Source organism: Lissotriton helveticus, chromosome 3_2 (assembly GCF_964261635.1).
Source record: "Lissotriton helveticus chromosome 3_2, aLisHel1.1, whole genome shotgun sequence".
Classification (NCBI taxonomy): Eukaryota; Metazoa; Chordata; class Amphibia; order Caudata; family Salamandridae; genus Lissotriton; species Lissotriton helveticus.
Genome location: NC_136062.1, coordinates 1,315,034 through 1,335,073, shown reverse-complemented (window position 1 = coordinate 1,335,073; position 20,040 = coordinate 1,315,034). Strand labels below are relative to the sequence as shown.

General features: G+C 42.6%; 1 protein-coding gene across 5 annotated transcripts in view; it reads left to right on the top strand.

Annotated features, from left to right (window-relative positions):
* Positions 1 to 20,040, top strand: part of EFL1 (elongation factor like GTPase 1) — a 1,213,944-nt gene that overhangs the window by 27,373 nt on the left and 1,166,531 nt on the right. For all 5 annotated transcript variants that reach the window (XM_078684725.1, XM_078684721.1, XM_078684722.1 and 2 more), the window contains exons 2-3: positions 11,470 to 11,570; positions 15,036 to 15,103. In XM_078684725.1, coding sequence (XP_078540851.1) covers positions 11,480 to 11,570; positions 15,036 to 15,103 — 159 coding nt within the window. In that variant the 5' untranslated portion in view covers positions 11,470 to 11,479. The remainder of the gene's footprint in view (positions 1 to 11,469; positions 11,571 to 15,035; positions 15,104 to 20,040) is intronic.

The following is a 20,040-nucleotide window of genomic DNA, read 5'->3' as shown; positions in this document are numbered from 1 at the left end:
CTTGTACTAAATGCTAGTTTTATCACAAAAGCAAGTATTTGACTTGACAATCAGCTTATTGGGGTTGCTGTTCGTACTTTTAGTCTTGCATCTGCAGTTTGTACGATCCCCTGACCCACAAGAAGCCTTCAACTGCTTGGCCTATGCTACTACTGAGAGCCAAGCGCTGAAGGAGTGATACTTTACCTAATTGTTTAGGATCTATAGTAGGTCGGGCTCCGGTACTCCAGGAGTAAACGTCACATACCCAAGTGTTGGGCATTGTAACACCAGCCTGCCTTGTGGCCCTCTGAATGGAGTTCTGACAATGTGATTGTCAGGCTGGAATGTTTTGTTTTCCTCCAAATGTGTAGCTTTACTTACACATATGCACACGGAGTGGTGCTGAATAGTTTGAATGAGAGTTTGGTCTGATACTTATTTTAATGTAATTGCGGACATTCTGAAGTCCTTGAGATCTACAAGTTCCTCATAGATCGCATTATTATTTTTACTGCTTATGCCACACTGAGTGTGCCTGCCTCTCCTTTTGATTAGGGAGCCACATGTTCACTTTGAAACAGGCTGTTCTGTTGCTTTAGGGTTCATGGTTGCACTACATGTTGGGTTGATCCCAATAGACTCAGAGTTGTCCAGCATAGGTCCCAGAAGGACAGATTTTCAATAAAACTACATAACATAAAGTAACATTCGACGGATATAAATGGAACTCACTCATACCTGTGATGATTGTTCTGAACTTTAGTGTGGGCCCAGCTGTATTTGACCAGCGTCGGACACCCTTGCAGCCATTTGACGACCTCTGCTTCAGTTTCACATATGTGATAGAGGGCTGTGGTTGTACTGAGATGCTTATTTTGAGTTTTATTTCCATTTTCCCACTGGCAAAATCTGAATATTATCTGTTGTTGTACTGTAGCTTGGTAGGCTATCAGTGCCGAAGTCAGTGATTGAAAATTTCTCTTGAAAATTTAAATTGCAAAAATGATATATTTTGCATGCACATAAACGCTGCAATGTTATTGGTTTCATGTCTCCATAGGTCTATATTTTTGTTTTGGTCAGTGAGAGATAATCGAAATTTCATTGTTAAGTGTACTGATCCACCACCAATGCACCTACCTTTTCTTTAGTGTTTGACAGAGCCATTAGCTTCAAGCTTGAGATGGCTTCTTTGCCCTTGGGATGTAATTTTCTTGTTTGCACACACTTCATCAGTGAGATTACTTGCACTTCTCTTCTTCTCTCTCCTCAGATTCTTCAATCCCCGATCCTTGTGATTCATCCTCCTGCTTCTAGAATTTCCTTTTTCTTTGGCATGTCTATGGGATTCCACCCTACACTTGGCAAAGAGATTGCATTTCTCCAATGAACCATATGCGACCTCATTCCAGGAGCAGATTTTGTGGGGCAATTGGGTGCCGCATTACCTACTTGAGTGTTTCTATTAACAACTTTCCAGTCCTAGAGCTTGTACCTGGTCTTCTTAGCCACAACACTGTTAGCTGTCCACAAGGGCTGTTCTTTGATTTCAACTTCTATATGGGCAACACAAGCTCTTGACAGTTTTAATGAGATCCCAACACGAGGATGTTTTTAATGGCCTCCCTGCTTCTATCATTATGTGAATCTGCAGTCTCATCTCTTCCTCTGTATTTGTTACTTACTATATTAGCGCTCACTAGCTTCATTAACAAATGTAAAATATGTATGCATGCTTTTCTGCTCCTATGTTACTTGATGAAGACGAACTGTTCAGGTCACTGTTGATGAGGAGTAAGGTGTATGCTTAGATTTGGCAGCCCTTCACTGGTATTCAGCAAGGTGTGGAAGATCTTTATACTTGCATAATGAACCAATAGGAAGATCCTCCCAAGTCTCCTTTTTTTCTCCTTCATTGTGACCAAGAAGATGGGCATGAACATAAGCCACCCTTTCCTTGTGGCATACTGAATACAGTGAAACCAGGGCTTGGACACCAGGAGTGCATTTAGTCAGGGCACATGGGTATACCTCCTGCAGGTTTGCTGGCATCATCTGCCATTCCGTTGCCTATGGTGTGTTAGCGCACACTCCTCTTTGCTCATTGTGGAGCACCTCCTCCAGCTTGGCTGGAAGTGAGTAGAGGTTTGTCTATGTTGCTCATTAGTAATGTGATACACATTGGTGTTTGGCCTGAACTTTATTGCTCAAGCACAGTAAACTATTTTCCTTATAGTGGCCTCAAACTTGGCATTTCAGTTAATGTGCAGCATGAGTGCTGGAAGATGAAAGACCTGGTTAAAGTGCCCACCTGCGTATTTACTGATTTTTCTTTTTAAACAGACTTTTATTTATCTTTGATCATACCATCGTACATTCCTTAACAGCTGTTGACCTTGTTACAATACTCACATTCATGTGGTCATGTTCAGCAGGAATTACAAGTACAAATCCTAATAACGAAGTCTTCTTCCGTGTTAAAGGCTTATCTGCCCTATCTTCTCCTAACCCGCTGTAGCTACACTATGCAATTATACATTCGATTCTATCCGCGTAATTCTGTTGTGGTTAGTGCAAACAACTAAGAGTCTCATACCTACATATTTACTGATGGCCATAAAAAACAGCAATCAGCTAATTCCTTGGCATGAACTTAATCTTTAACCAATTTTGATTTTCATACATCAGCAGTAATTAGGCTGTGACCTGCGGTTTAATTTTAACAGTTATATCTGTGCACCATCATGTTCTACCATGCTTAGTAATGTTTGCTAAAATGTGGACTGACCAAAAGTCACTCTCAAGACACATGGGACCACTTGATAGGTGTCAATGAAGAGTGTTTTTTTTCTACCGGAAATGAAAGGCAAAAATATATGTATCAAGTTGCCTCAGCACGATGAGTTATTTATAGTGATTTAGATAATATGTTGTTTTTTTTTAAATCCTATTGCAAGAACTATTAGCGATATTAGATATAGCATTTTAGTTTTGTTCCTCTGTTTTGTGGTACAGCATCCCCATTGCATATTGCACACAGCTAGTGTATTGTCTGTATTAATTTAGGTCACTGGTGTTCAATAGAGGATTGAGGCAAAAGGAAACGTTCATCTTCTGTTTAAAGACTTAATTTTACTTAGAATCGGTTACCTCTTCAGAACAAGTAACCATGCGTATAGTTCCAGTGGACATATACTGAATGGGGCAAAATATCCTTTCTAAGTGGAGTGAAATGGAAGGAATGCTGGGAAGTGGAACCAACAACTCCATAGTCTTTGCATTATTTTGGTTTATTTATGATGTTCCTACACAATGGGAAAAATTAAAATGTCCTGGGCATGCTGTTCTCTGACACAACTGTCCTTTACCTGGACTTATGTATGTGTTGTGGTCCAGTAAACAAACTACCGAATAAACTTTGTAAGGAAGGACCTTCCATTGTTCTAATACAGCCATCATATTAGATTCGCTTCATCACTGAAAGTCCTGGAATCGGAATATTGTAACACACTTTGCGTGAGCCCTCCTAAAACTCCAGCCCAGTAAAAGTAAATTTTATTAAACATTGCCAGGAGGGTGCGCCTCTGCGGGCAGAAAAACAGGTACATAACCTCAGCATTGATAACAACTTTATTTTTTTCCAGTGGAACTGAATTAAGAGCATCCTGCACCTTAATGTCTTCAGAAATATTCATACCTGTATTAAATGGAGGGCTAAACTGTCAGCAACGATTTGGTAATAGAGATTCAAATGAAAGAAACATGCTGTGAGTACTCTGTGGTCACTGAGCTTAATGCCCAGTGTCAAACAAGCAATAACCGAGGGTACAGTCTATCTGAAGTCTAGAACATTGCTGGATCCGACAGTTGTTTGAAGGCTGACATTTAGTGAAGGGATATGATGTTTTAGTTTAGTACAATACAACCCGAAAAGTGTAGACTAAATTTATCAGTCTTATCCAATAAAGGTTCCTTGATTTGCCGAAATTTCACTGTGTGGCAAACACAGACTCGCTCTCGATATTGGTGTTGGCCCTGCAGTGATGGCCTAATCAATTTTTTTAAACTAGGATTTTCCCCCCTTACTCATTCTTCCCTTCCCAATCTCCTGACAGACATTTCCCCATCTACAACTTTAGCCCTGTTTAATAAGATGCTATAGTTCAGGTGATGAAATGTCTGTCAATAGGGACAATTTGAAGACATTTTGCTGTGTGGTAAACACTGCAGGCCTCGAGATATCTACTCTCAATGGCGAGTCAGATTTTATCAAGACCAGCTCTTTTTAGGTCGTACCTGCCCCTTCTGATGAGATGATAAAGAACAGAAAGTGAATGAGCAGTAAAGATGGGTTTAAATCTTGTTTTTATCTTGTCACAATTTTATTGCGTTGATTGACAGAGGTCAACTGTCAGCATATGTCTTACAATTTGCAGTCCGAGAAAGAAAAGTAACGACAACCTCCAGGATAAAATAAGTAGCTAAGTTAAAGGATTTTGTAACGCTATCTGTCTGACAGTTGTGCTGTGCAAAGAGTGTGAAACGAAAAGCTGTAGGATTTCAGGTTTTTTACTAACATACAACATTTAATAGCTTGTAAATGAACCTTACAAACACTTCAAAATGTATTGTAGTAGTTATGAAAGCACTTTTTTGTAATTTTGTGTGATGAAAAGAAGTTTTTAATGGGATGGACTTTGCTTGGTGATGTGCAAATGGTAATATTTTTTGCTGAAACCCTATTTTCACAGATATTGTTTGTACGCTATATAGTTTTATCAGAAAAAACTGCATGTTAGTGGGAAAGTTTGTGGTTGTTTCAATTGAAAATGTGCTGTTTGTAAGTGTGCTACCAAACCATGCTTTACTAATACATTTATTAAAAGTGAGTTTTTAAATATGAACTCAGAAACATTCTTACCCCCACCCTGATGACAATGACATTTATTAGTGAACTATGGGGCAGGTCAAGGGTTATGTGTACCCATGTCTGGGGAATTTTTTATTATACATGGAGTAAATGTTTAGTCTATGAATTCAAACAAAATATTTTTTTGTACAGAAGAAATGGTGAACTTGCATATTTGAAGATGCTCTCATATTTGATAATGAAGAAAAATGTGACTGTAAAATAAAATATTTGCCACGAACACACAATTTGAGACCAGATTACAGGGCAAGCACATTACATATAGGTCGAGTAGACTACTGAAGCCACTAGACTTGATGCCATAGTAGCATTGCACAGCATGACTGACAACCCATACAACCTAAGTCATATAGTGGATAACTGGACATGTTGAGATCTATGTGGTACGTGTGTTACTTGCTTGTCTACAACACCAATAAATACATTTGGACATTTCTGTGTAGTGGAACGCAAGTGCTATAATTACCAGACTAGACTTACCTGATTTATTGGATTTATTTGGTGGATTAGTACTGACAAATGGGATCTTGGTGATCTCACAATGCACCAGTAGCTGTTTGGATCGTGATTTAGTAGGGTTCTGTCAGGTAGAGCTACTTGATTTGGAATGGGTTCGAGTCAGCTATTATAATGTTATAATGACACATACAAAGTTTAATAAAATTGAGTCTTCCCTAAGCCCATTGCTAAAAGAGACATATTCAGGGTTAAGTTAAGGTGACTTGAAACGAAGCTTTGGATTTTAATGCTTAGGATCCTGATCACCATTATTAACAGTACCACTTTCCTGCTTCGCTATTTATGCACCTTCCTGAAGTGCCTTGCACCATAATTCATTTTCTGGCTGTGACTTGACAGTCTCTGTTTTGGACAACACCTGCTGACCTTGTGGATAGCAAACACGAGGAAATGATGTACGGAGCGCTGAAAATTTTCAGACACTCACTCATCATTGTTTATTTATTTATTTATTTTATAGTTTTATAGAGCGCGAACCAGACCCGTGTTGGTATCGGAGCAATTTACAGGCTTGAGGGGGAGGAATACAAATCGTGAGGATGGGAGGGATCACATTGGTAGAGCAAAGTATACATTGTAAAGGAGAAGCACGCCGTCTTAATTCCAAGCTACATGTGGGATAAAATTAAAGCACATTATACAGGAGGTGGACGCCGTTAAAGGTCCAAGCTACATGTGGGATAAAAAATTAAAGCAGATAAAAATTAAAGCAGGTAGGTATAATATACACGCAGTCTCAGCTCATGGGGGGATGCCCCGGAGTGCAGAAAAATGTGTCATCTGTAGAGGTCATGGATAATGCCGAGGAGGAGGGTGAAAAGTATTCGTTAGATGAGATATTTTCCCATTAAGAACGTTTTGGTCTCCTTCTTAAAGTGTGCCAAGGACGGAAGTCTTCTGATGGAGGGAGGAAGAGAGTTCCATATTCTTGGTGCGGCCTCAGAGAAGGCCCAATTGTAGGTTTTTTTCTTCCGAAAGCGTGCTGGTTGCAGCAGCAGGTCTTTGGCAGATCGGGAGTTTCTGGCTCCTCCAGATATCAGGACTTTCTGTGCGAGAAATGTAGGGGAATTCGGGTATAGAGCTTTGTGAGTAATGCAGGCTAGTTTAAACTGTATTCTGGCCTCTAGGGGAAGCCAGTTCAGAGCTTTGAGGTGGAGAGAGATGTGGTCAAATTTTCTTGAGCCCGTTAGGAGTCTGGTGGCGGTGTTGAAGCAGGCTTTCAATGGGGCCAGAGAGTTCTTGGGTAGCCCTGCAAGAGTAGAGCATCCACATTCAAGTCTGGAAATGACTAGGGCCTGGGTTGCCGTTTTAAGGTGAGAGGCATCGAGGAAGCGTTTTAGGTTTCTTAGGTAGCTCAGGTGGAATCTAACCGTTTTGGCCATAGAGTTTATATGGCCTTGCATATTCAGGCTGCCATCAAGGGTTATACCAAGGGATTTTGACGAGTCAACAATGGTAGGAGGGCAGTTTAGTGCTGTGATGGTCTTGATCCATTCCTGGATGTCTGGATTGGGTTTGGGAGGGGAGATCAGAAGAAATTCTGTTTTATTTGAGGTGAGTTTCAGCTGGTTGGCAGTGAGCCAATGGACTGTCAGTTTCAGGGCCTCGTTAAGGAAGAAAATTTCGTCAGGGGAAGAGATTTGTATCTAGACCTGAGTAACATCGGCGTACATAAGGTAGGAGATGTTGGCGTCGCGAAGCACCTCGGTGAGAGGTTCAAGATAAATGTTGAAGAGGGTGGGGGAGAGGGTTGATCCTTGGGGGACTCAAACAGAAACCAGAGAGTGGGCGGATAGATCACCGCTGATGAGGACTCTCTGTGAGCGGTTTTGGAGGAAGGATCTAAACCATTCAAGGACGGTGCCATTCAATCCCATCCTGAGTTTGAGGCGTTCTAGGAGAATTTCGTGGTTCACCGTATCAAAGGCGGAGGAGAGGTCTAGAAGGATTAGGAGACAGATTTTGCCTAGGTCTAGGGCTTGGAGGGCGTCATCCACAATGTGGAGGAGGGTGGTTTCCGTGCTGTGCCCAGGTCTGAAGCCAGATAGGAAATCATCTAGCAGGTGAAAGTTGTTGATGTGTAGGCTTAGCTGCTGTTGCACACATTTTTCCAGAACTTTGGCAAGGAGTGGGATGTTGGATATGGGTCTGTAGTTCTCAGTGGAGGCAGGGTCCAGCGTGTTTTTTTTTTTAGGATGGGGGCAACTTGGCCAGTCTTAAGCGAATCAGGAATTGAGCCCTGTAGGAGGGAGGCGTTGACTATTGCGGTCCAGGAAGGGATGATAGCCTGAGAGGCGGGCAGCTAGACAGTTAGAGGGGAGAGGATTGTTAAAGTGATTGTCGGGTTTTAAGGAGGCAAGAATTCTCGAGATAGCGTGGTCGTCATAGGTTTTAAAGTTGGACCAGTGCGCTAGGGTTTTGGGTGAGGTTAGGGAGGACAACGCGGAGGGAAAAGGTGGAGCTGGTTGATTTTGATTTTGGTGGAGGGTTGCGGATTTAAGTTCATTTCCTAGGGCAGAGATTTTGTGTCAGAAGAAAGAGTAGAATTCCTCGCTTGATATTAGGGGTTTAGGTGTTTCTTTGGCGGTTTTCACTAGTTTGTTGGAGTGGTGTTTGACCAAGTCGAACAGTTTGCGAGGTTGATTTTTGGCGTTCTCCAGCTCGGTTCTGAAAAATTCTTTTTTAGAGCTAAGAATTTTCTTATTGTAGGCTTTTCTGGCCTGCCGAAGAAGTTTTAGATGTGCTGCAGATGGGTGTTGTTTCCAGATTCTTTCCGTCTGTTGAAGGGATCTCCTCTCCTTGTTGAGGGATCCGCTGAACCAGGGATTTCTGTCCTTGATCTGGGTTCTTTTTAGTTTTAGAGGTGACAGGTCATCAAGAATGTCGGATATGGTGGCGGAGTAATGGTCCGCTAGGTTGGTGACCGATGTGCACTGTGTGGGGGAAAGGGGCAGGTCAGACCCACAATGGGCTGCCAGTTTCTTGTGGTCGAGGTTCTTGGTGTCCCTAACCCATCGTTTGTGAATAACAGGTTGAGGTGTCCATGATTTGTAGGTGCTGGGCAGGAGGAAGGTGATGGCGTGCTGGTCAGACCAATCACACGGATCAATGGAGATAAGTTTGACCGCTGATTCCTTGGCAATGATCCAGTCTAGGGTGGCACCTTTTGAATGAGTCTCTGAAGTCAATGACCTGAGGGTCCTTAGGATCGTTCCAATGCAAGTTGAAATCGCCAAGGAAAATGTTGTTAGAGTTTGGGGACACCTTGGCTGTGATGATTTCCATGAGGTGGTCCGTAAAGGTGTCGTTCTTGCTAGGGGGGTGGTAAAAAATGTGAAGTTTGCACAGCTGTGAGGTATTGTTGGAGATGGCGAGTGCGAGGTATTCGCAGGAGTCCGTGGGGTCTACCGGCAGTTCCATAACAAGGAGGCTAGAGCGGTAGATACAAGCAATGCCATCCCTTTTTCTCTTTGAGGGCCAGTCCATCCTTACGATGTTATAGTCGGGGGGGACTAAGAGGTCAAGGTAGGGCGATGAGGAATCCTTGAGCCACAATTCAGTCAAGATCGCTATGTCCGATTTATGACTCAGGATGAGGTCGACGATATCAGATGCATGCTTTAAAGGTAGGAGTGGGTGTCGAAGGTAGAAGCGGAGGTGGGAACTTTAGCTAGGTTGCTATTGACCACCCCTCTGATGCAGAAGGTTGCAGATCTGTTAGGGTTGGTTTCAACCGTAAAGATACTCCTCTGGTCTAAGGGGCAAGGGGTTCTCAGGGCCGAGTCGTAGCTACTGAGGAGGTCATCCACTTCTTCCTCTGTGAGTTCTGAGGGATTAGACGTGCCAGGGGTAGGTTTGTAGGAGTGGAAGAGAGCAAGAATTTCCTCCTCCAAGAGGTGGCAGTGTTCGACACCTCAGTTCAGACCCAGCTATATGCAAATCAGTCTTGACTAGGTACCTCATGGGAACAGTCAAGTCCAACCTGCCAAGCCAGGTCTTCCCTGACCTGGAAACATGCATCCTGGGACCGGCTTACGGGTAACAACCCTCATCAGCCAGGCTAGTTTGAATTCAGTGACAAAGTGAGCAAGGGACCCACGTCTGGGCATACCCTGCCAGCTTATGGCAAACATAGCAAACACAAGGAGATGATGGCCGGAGCACTGAAGCTTTTCAGACTCTCACCCCCAGTCACAGATCTGGGTTGAATCCATCATTGTTTGATAGCATGCCTACAGCGTATTGGAGATATTCCTTTTTGGAGGCGCTGCGTTATGAAGCTATACCCTTTTAGAGGCATCTTAGTGCTAAGGGGAACAAGGTTCCCATGCTCTTGCCTCTCCAAGGCTCTGGCCCTCTCCCATCCCGCACATCTGCTCCATCCGGCCTCCTCTGTGTCTCAGTAGAAACAAATGCAAGGACTGTTCTTGTGCACTGTGGAGAAACACAGGAATAGCTGGGCAGGATGCATGTGCCCACTGTCATAGCAAGATGCCACTTATTGTCTTCCATCGAGGCCTGAATATTAAAATTCTCCAACACTAAAGAGTGCCAAAAGTAAAGGACTTCCCTGTTGAAATCAACCATTAAACTCAAGCTGTTTCGAACTATTCATTTGGTCATCGTTTGATCCATTTGCACTGTTAATTGACACTGGCTTTACTTTCTTCGCCATAACCCACAGGGTTGTTTGCAGAGGAGACGTTGTGTAACCGGAGGGGTCGACTAATCAGAGTTGTACCGCACTAAGGACCACTAATACTGGGGGTCTATAAAGCGAATCATTGCTACGGTGACCCTCAATATATTTGTTTTTCTCTCTACATGTGAAGGATTGGAATTTTAGTGTTGGGTCATATCGGGGTCTAGTACAGTTGTGCGCTTCGTGGGACTAAGTGGCGAAAGGCCAGCGCCAGCAATGTGAATTTTCTGAATTGTTCTATTGTGTAGGTCACAGTATCCTTATTTGGAGCCTGGTTCTACTCTTAATCGGATGCGCTGCAGTGACGGATTGCATATATATTACTGTTCAACAGTTTTCCCAATCGTGCCTTGAAAAAGTCTGTGTATCGGATGAAACACTTGTCGGTTAATCGTGTGCTGGGAATTTAAAATGTTTGGACTTCAATAAAGTATATACGAAAACTCTATTTGATGATCTGATTGGATTCATTTTGAATGGACTGGTGTGTTCCTTATTGTCTTCGTTGCGCAAGAGAGACTACATCATGGGATTACTTTGACCCATGACCAATACTGTTTTTGGTCAACCTAACAAGCTAGGTTGAATGGTTGTGCTGCAATAGCTTCGTTCTTTTGTGTTTTTGATACTGGAGTTAGCATTGAAAGGAAAATGCTACTATTTTCTGAAATGCATTACTGTGATTAGTAAAGTGATAATAATACACACATACATTCACTGTTGTAATATTTTATCTTGAAGAGGGTTCTTAACATGACGAGGAAGTGCTGCACAAATACATGAGTACACCACTTTCTTCCATTTGCACCTGTGTTTCACTTTCATTTGATAGTGCACTTTTACCCCACAGTTAACCAGGGTAGGGTGAGGCAGGAGCTTTGAAAATTGAATAGTGTCCACATTTTGTATTTTAATGAGATACTATCTGTGCTAGTCTGATTTTAGGTTTTGAGGAGCTTGTTTTTATCATATGTAACTAATTGAACCAACATTGACAAAGTGTCCCCTGAAAACCCCTAATGCTGTACAAATCCACACAATAATATTGTTTGAGGTAAAAGGCAGTTAATTTGACGTGAAGCAGTTAGTCAGTAGACCAAGTTGAGATTGTAATGATGTAAAGCACAAATCCTGATGATTCGGTCTCCTGAGGACAAGAGGTGTTGGAGCAAAGGTGTCTTATGGGCTCATCTTCGCCTGTAACTGTTGGTGGACTCTGTTGCAAGGCATACCACACTATGCTGCAATCATCATTGTTGATTGAGCTTTAATAAAGCTGTATAAATCTTTTTTTAAACATGCATTCGATTTTTAAATATTCTCTTGTCTTCTACAGAAAATGCACGATGGGTGTCACCAATCTGGAAAAAATAATTGCCTTACAGAAAAATACCATCAACATCCGAAATATCTGTATATTAGCACATGTGGACCACGGTAAGAACTTTCTGCAAAGGACAATTAGGATGAGTGTCATGGTGATCATCTTCTATTTTAAATGCTTTGCTGACTATTTGACAGGGCCACTGGCATTATGTGGCGGTGAAGATCAAATTTGAGGCGGGTTTGACAAAATAGTGCAACAAGAAAAGGCAAATTATGTGGCATAATGCGACACATTTTGTAATACTGTTGCTTCCTTACTTGTCATTTTTTAGGTCTCGACTCTAGACGGCACACATGTGCAGTCTTAAAAAAGAGACCTGTTGTATGTACTTTGTGGGCTTCAGCCTGCCCATAGGCTTTCAATTTGCTGGCTCCCATGTTGCTCTTTTATTTCTTCTACCCATTTATTCTTGGCATGCATGCATCATGCCTGGTCCCGTCTCTAGCCCTCCCCGAGATCAGGGACCTACTGCTTATATTCATACACAGCAGCCATTTATGTTGTTATATATTCCGGCTGTCCCCGACATGTCACTTTACCTCCCACCTCGAGTCTGAGATTTATGCTCCCAGTTCCGTCTGTCCCTTCTACTGCACCACTTCCCCCGCTGCTGCAGGCAGTGCCTTCTTACGGTCCGCCAGCGTATCATCCAACACCGTTCAAGAATCAATAATAAAACCATGACAGCTCCACTGGTATCCCATTTTGCACAAAAGAATCATTCCAGTCAAGACATCAGATGGACAGTCCTGGCAGTCATCAGGGGTGGCAATGGAGACCCTGATCTCCGCTTGTCCCAAAAAGAAGCGTACCTCATTTTGAAGTTTGACACATCCAATACAGGCTTGAACGAAATGTCTGAGACTTCTAGTCTATGAATCACATTCCAATTGTCTGGCTGAGCTTGGCTGTTCTGCTGTTCAGAACCTTTTCTTTCTCATATCTCTGATACTTCAAACTAACCTCCCTGGTTCTTTTAAACCTGTGTTGGCACACTGTTCTAAGAGAAAGGGTCTATTGTATTACTTGTGTAATTTAGCATGCCCGTACTGTGTTGAGGTTCAATGCCTAGTGAGCATGTTGTACATATGGTTGCAGCGCTAGCCTTACGAGCAGAGAGCCACGCGATGGCAGCTCTGAATTGAGGTTGATAGCGACATTCGCCAGCCCTTAGCGGCTATTAAGTGCCATCTATGCCTAATATGACACTCTCTGTTGGGGGGTCCGACTCACTCCAGTGTTAAAACTACAGATACCAGGATTCCTCACCAACCCCGCCCCCAGATACTTCAATTGGTTGATTGACCGGGCAGCTTTCAAATATCCAAGCCGAGCATCGTCACACACCCATTGACTGTATGTTGAGTCGACAGAGAAGAGATTCAATCCTGCTGAACAAGTAAGTGTCCTGCAGGTTTCCCGTAACACGCGTTTATCGCTCTACCGCTGCGCCTCCCGCCTAACGGGGACGCGCCTCTCCCTTTTCTTAAAACAAACTCGCTTTGTTTACACGCAGGTCCCGGGCCTCGGAGACACCGCCCGCTGGCTCTATATTGACGCTTGAGACCAGACACCTCGTTACGAAGGTAGGAATTGCAACGCAATCACCACAACCGGTCTACATTAATCACCCGGCTAACTTTGCATACTAAATGTTATGTGTTTTTCCCAGCCTTCAAACACAGCGATAATGTGAGCTGTTTCCCCCCCCGAGTTTTGTACCGCGCGGTGGGCAACATATCAACATATCAACACGAATTACACCTGGTGAACCACAGGTATGAGCCACAACTCTGTACAGGTCTAAGTGACATGCACTAACCTAGAGCCCTCAATGGTCCAGTGTGCTAAGCACCTTTTGTATGTGTCTTTCCAGATAACTCTATTTCTTTGCGAATTACCGACACCGAGGCACACTCCTTGCCACGTGCAGGTAAAAGTCCCCTTCTATATGTGGAGTCACTGTATTTTTGTTTATCACAATATCATGATATACAACTCTGACACCCCTTCTGTATATTGTTACAGACTCACTGTTCCCAGTCCCCGTCCTGAAGAGAACCCTAAATTCCCGGGTTCGAAACGCGTCGACACCTTCACCCTGCGGTTATTCACAAGGGTGCATCTAGGAAAAGAAATTGTCCATCACTTGAGATCCTAGTTGTGCAACCCAACATAAATATTGTACCGCAGTGTTGTCAGGCAGGCGTCCCATTCCATCTGTCCCCGCCTGTCCCTTGGTTTCACATTCCCACGGACTGGTTGTCCCTTTGCTCCTTGCACGAATTTTTCACTGTTTATGAATGCAATTAATTTGTGAATATTGTATTATTCATTGTTTTTGGTGTGTCATTTCTGTTTACTTGCTCTCATTCGTTTTGTTTCATTCATATTGTATATTTGTACTTTTGTATATGTGTAGATATTGTACTCATGAAATCACTGTCGTGACAGTCCTTGGTTTGCCCTTGTGTCTTTGAAATTTTGAAAAACCAAAAAAAGAAAATAAATTTGCTTTGGTATTTATGACTGTGGCTACGTAGTACACATTGACTGCGTCGCTATTACTTACGATATGAATTTTTCCTATCCAGCCACTTTGTTCTGTTTACCCTTCTTACGCTCGCAGACGGCTAAAAAACATAAACGCTAAAAAAAACAATAGCTCTCACATTTCTGAGACCTAGTGGCTATGCCTGGGCAAAGGTTTCAGGCCATTAACACTGGTTTACCACGCAGATACGGCACAGAATGTGGACCGCCCAACCTTTCCAAAGGGCCTTCACTGTGCGGCAACAGACTTTGCAGCATTTTTTACTAACTTTTGATCCATTTAAAGTCGATTTTTTTTTAATCTACAGATTGTGCAGTATACCATGAATTATGTGGAAAATGCGGCAAAATCCGTAACTTTATGGAAATCGTTGTAGCCATAACATTCGCATCATTCTAGTGGCCTGGTTTATTATAGTTTTACCAATTCTCAAACGTGACCCATTGAGAGATAATTATATTTAATAACTTTAAAAGTGAGTGTCAAATTGCACAGTATTACAGTTTAAATTTCTCAAATTGATCATTTTACCTGTCCTGCCAAGGACTTGAAATAAGGCTTACACAAATAAAAAATGTTGATAAATTATGCTCTATTCGTTTTGCCTTGTGCCTAATGGACTTAAAACATGTGCAACTACATCAGCTGACAAAAACTCACTAGGTCGCATAAATATAACTTCAAATACCCTTAGGCAAATGTGATCAGCCGTCATATACACACCACATAACAATTACCACCAACCATACTTTTGCGCATAAGGGAGGAGTCAAATGATGTTTGTCTTGATGCTACAATCACTACATTTAAATATTTACCACCTGATATCTTGGTTTACAAGTGTGCAATCATTTATTCACTAGAGTATACTTTTTTTAAGTACCAATGTTGTAAAATATTGCAGTGCAACTGTATGTACATTGTATTTTTTATTTAATAATTATTTCCCTTTCTTTTGTAGGAAAAACCACTTTGGCTGACTCTCTCATAGCTAGCAATGGGATAATCTCCACACGACTAGCTGGAAGGGTAAGATGATAACTCATGTTTTTAATTCTGCCAGCGCAAAAGATCTTTTGTCATTAACATGAAAAGAAAAGGACTGTTGGTCAACCTCCTTCAGTTATTAGTTGCATCGGGTTAGCCTCCTTGAGCCATTATGTGTTTGAAGTGTATTTGACATGTGGATCAACCCACAAGATCATTGCGCAGTTATGATTGGTTAATAGTAGTTCATGTATGGCATTGCAGGCCACATTGCTCTTGCTTTCTGCTCTACCTCAAGTTGCAATTGCTGCCAGCATGTGAACCCATCCCCCAGTAGTCATGCAAGTTGCCAGCCTAATGTGGTGATTTTTGTTGGTTTGCTGTTTTTCTCCGACCGAGGAACTCCATTGACATGTATATATAGATATCTCCTTATTTAATATGACTGCCACATCATGATGTTGAAGCACAATATGTTTTTTGTGTGACCTCTATTTGTTTTGTCATGTAATTCTGACTTCTCTTTTCTGCATGTAATCCATCCACTCATTCAACCACTCCCTTATCCAACTCATTGTTAGATTTACCCCCCTCGGCAGTCAAACATGCACGCTTATCAATTACTAAAGACCCATTTTCATTAAAATAACTGTCAAATCTATTGCCTTGCACATACTTGTTTATTTCTATCTGAGTTAGCATTGTACGTATTAGTGTGCTACATGATCTTTGTTGGTTGGTTGTTGGGGGCTTTGTGTTTAGGTGCTGTAATATTGTTAGGTATCATCAGCATTGTGCAATGCCATAGCTGAATGCAGCTTGCCTTTCAAAGATGTTGCGTCAGATAGTAGATGAAAAGAAACAAGACTCAAATGTTTGTCATAAAGACATTCAATGCAGGAAACACAAACAGTTCCTTGGGCTGGCCCAAAATAGTTCCATGAACTTTTCTACAATACATTGTGCTCCCACATATTTATAAGATTTACAGAGCGGGCTAGTTGGGAGGCAAACATCCATGAGCTAGCACGGTTCGCACCTCAAAGAATCTCAAAGATAAAAGCAACCTTCGCCACTTTGCCAAGACCTTTGCAGTTGGCACTCTAGCTTACATCGTTTTCCAGACGGAAGGCTGCCTGCATCGTTTTTCAAACATTCAAGGAAAATACCTTCGAAGGAAATCAAAGCGGCAGCCTTCTAGAGCAATATGTAATTTTCGACGGCAATCATCAGACCGTTTCGATTTAATCATCAATGATTCAGGTAACGAAATTCGATCATTTTGAGTTGCCTCTTTTTACAAACCTCTGGTGTTGACGCCGCTGCCCATTTAGGATTCTCATTTGAGGAGGTTCCAACATCTCTATTTATATTGAACATTTATGGTCCGATTGTTTGTTTTTATCACGAGCCCGAGGGCTTATACCTTGAAATCGATTTTACCCAATAATATCTTCATGCATTTATACATAGCTCTGTTCTATCTACCGTGATGTACCTATTGAGCTGAAACCACAGTATATCACTGCCTATCATCATCTTCATGAGTAGTGGACGGCTACCTGATGAAGGCATGTATGCCGAAACGCGCGTTGTAGACATCTGCCGCACTGCCTGAGTCAACGTTTTCGTCTATCACATGGATTTGTATATGCTTATGATTGTTGATGAACTGATTTACATGTAATAATTAATTAGATTCTCAAATGCATAATTGAATTGTTTCATCTATTTAAGTATGAACTTTACACAATTAAAAACAAATAATTTAAAAAAGAATAAATAAATAAACTAATCGATAGAAGTGCTTTATGCCTATTATGTTTTGTAGGGTGTTTGTCATACATATGTCTATATCTTAGACATAGAAGGGTATTCTTTGGTATAGAAATTGTTTAAATTGTTTTCTAGCTATAACTTTCTTTCACTAGTTTTATTCCCTATGTTATAGCTAGTTTGCTGATAGGGGTCCCTTGTTTTCTAAATAACTCTAGCTTACATCGGACAGGAATTACTTCCTGTACAATGGCTTAGCTAATTTACGCTTTTTTGTATGCAAAGGGTAAAGCCCAAAATCCTTAACCAAGATTGCGTCCTGATGCATTAACCAGCTGCAAAATGACACACTCTACTGCTTTAGTGGAAAGCTCCCCGTCAAGTCCGGTGTTAGGGAAAACATTACTTTTATTTGAGGTCGCTTTTATTTTTTTTTATTTCAAAAGATTTTATTAAAGACATTTTAACAGAACATGTGAAGTGAAGGCAATACTGGTGTCTTATGCGCCGTAAGGTTACAATGGGCATAAAGTTGACATAGTTAGGTGCATGTTACAGTCGTTGTCTGACATGGTACTGGCGTACATTGGCACACGGCCGTTCTGCGTACTGCCCTCATGCGAGGAAAGTAAAGAAGAGAAAAAGGAGGGTAGGGGAAAGAGAAGAGGGGAAGAGCGGGCAGGAAAGTGTGACGTGGTTCTTCCTTTGCCGCACACCAATGTATGGGCTGTGGGGAGGATAGTAGTCTCTGTCTAAGGTGGTTTGTGTGAGCCCAGGTAGTTGTCTAGGGGGAGCCACGTCTCGCCTTTTGTGGTGGAGTGTGGTGAGCTTTCCGCCGTTATGTTGTCCGCCCCTCTTAGGAACGTGATCCAATTCAGCCAACTCCTAAAGTTTGTCTTTCTTGTGTCCTTCCAGTTCGCCAGTACAATTTTGACCACTGCTGTTAGCAGGAGGTCGATTAGCTCACTATCGCTTTTGGAATCGATTCCGGGGGACAGGAAGGCGGCTACTAGCCCTAGTAAGTCATGCTGAATTGGGTGTCCCATTGTGGTATTTATGAAGACTCTTATATTGTCCCAGAAAGTCTTGACTTTGGGGCAGTAGAGGATAAGGTGAGCTAGGTCTCCTTTGTGCTTATGGCAGTTCCAGCATATGTCATTATCTCTGAGCCCCATCGCTGCCAGTCGGGCCGGGGTCCAGTATGCTTTGTGGAGGAGCCAGAATTTAGTTTGGGCTAATGTTGGAGACACCTTGTTTTTGGATGCTGAGGTCCAGAGTCGGGCCTTTTCTTTCTCACTGAACTGTCTGGTGTTTGCGTTTCCCTGAATTCTAAAGCTTTGGTGTTTAGTTGTGTTGTTGCCGGGCTGAGGAGTTTGTAAATGTGCGATGTTTGGTGACCAGTCTTATTTAGATTCGCCATATATAGGAGGATTGATGGTACCTCCTTGCTAATACCTGCTCTTGTGATTGCTGCCTTTATTTTTAGGAAGTTATAAAATTCAATATCTGGTAGTTTGTGCAAGAGTTGTAGCGTGTGGAAGGTGAGCGGGGCATTGTTTTTTTCTAGCTGGTTGATCGTCGAGACTCCTCTTTCATACCAAGCTCTGATGTTTAGTACCTTATCTTTGTACTTGATTCTGGTATTGTGCCAGATGGATTCCCTGTTCGTGTTTTTAATGGTCCTTACCATCTTTTTGTCAACCTTGAGAAGGGCGTTCTTGCTGTATTTAAATATAATGTTGTTGGCTCCGGGGTGTTTATTAGCAGTATCGCTAGAGGGTCAAGGCCTGAAATGATTTCTATCTCTGGTTCCAGCCAAACCGGTGTGTACACCTGGTCGGGTGAGACCCAAAATATCCCCTGCTTGGCTAGGCATGCGGTCTGGAAAGTTTTAAAATTGGTGAGGTTGAGTCCCCCTAGTGCTTTGTTTAGTCTTAATTTTTGTAGGCTGATCCTGGGCTTTTTGTTTCTCCAGAGGAATTTATTGATCAGGTTGTCTAGTTTTTTGTGGAAGTCCTCTGTGGCTAAGAGAGGGAGCATGCTGAGCAAGTAGTTGACCATGGGTGTTATCATCATTTTTATTGTTTCCACCCTGCCCCACCAGCTGATGAATTTTGGTGACCATGACTCTAGCTTCTCTTTTATTTTGTTTAACATGGCGTTTTCGTTGTAGTCCAGTGTTGATTTGAGATCCCTACCAAAGTGTAGGCCCAGGTACTTTAGGAGGTTTTTTGCCAGGCCAGCCCGAGACCCCCAGAACTGCCCTAGTTGTGTGAACGTTTAGGGGTTTGCATTCCGACTTGTCCCTATTTAGTTTATATCCAGAGACCTGCGTGTACTCATCGATGGTTGACATCAGTGCCGCTATCGAGGGGCCCGGGTCCTGTGTCGTTATTAGTATGTCGTCGGCATAAGCCGCTAGTTTAATTGTCCTCCCCTTGACTGGGATTCCTTTTATTTCGCTGTTGTCTCTGGTCATGGACAGGAGTGGTTCCAGGCAGAGGAGGTAAAGTGCCGGGGAGAGTGGGCAGCCTTGTCTTGTCCCTCTGCCCAGGGATAGGAGTTCAGAGGTACCCCCGTTGACAACCACGCGGGCTTTGGGTTCGCTATATAGCGCCATCACCATTCTTATGTAGTTTTCTCCTAGACCAAACTTTCGCATATATTGCTCAAGGACGGGCCAGGACACTCTGTCAAAGGCCTTCTCTGCGTCGAGTGCGATCATAACTGCTGGTTCCACGTTGGTGGTGGCATGGTTTATTAAATGGCACAAGAGTCTCGTGTTGTCTTGGGACATTCTATTTTTGAGGAAACCCACCTGGGAGTTATGGATTAGATTTGGAAGCTGTGTGTTTAGTCTACCCGCCAGGATCTTTGCGTAGATCTTGCAGTCTACGTTGATTAGTGAGATGGAGTGATAGTTTTGCGGATGCTGTAGGTCCTTGCCCTCTTTAGGGATGACTATTATGTTGGCTTCGGTCATTGAGCTAGTCATCTTACCTTTCCGAATGCAGTATGTGAAGACTTCTTCCATTGTGGGTTTGATTAGACGGAGAAACTGTTTATAGAACACTGCTGTATAGCCGTCTGGTCCAGGGGCTTTGTTGTCCTTAAGCGGTGCTACCGCTTTTCCTATCTCTGCCCCCGTTATGTCTTGTTCTAGCGACGATCTTTGTGTGTTGGACAGTTTGGGCAGGGTAAGT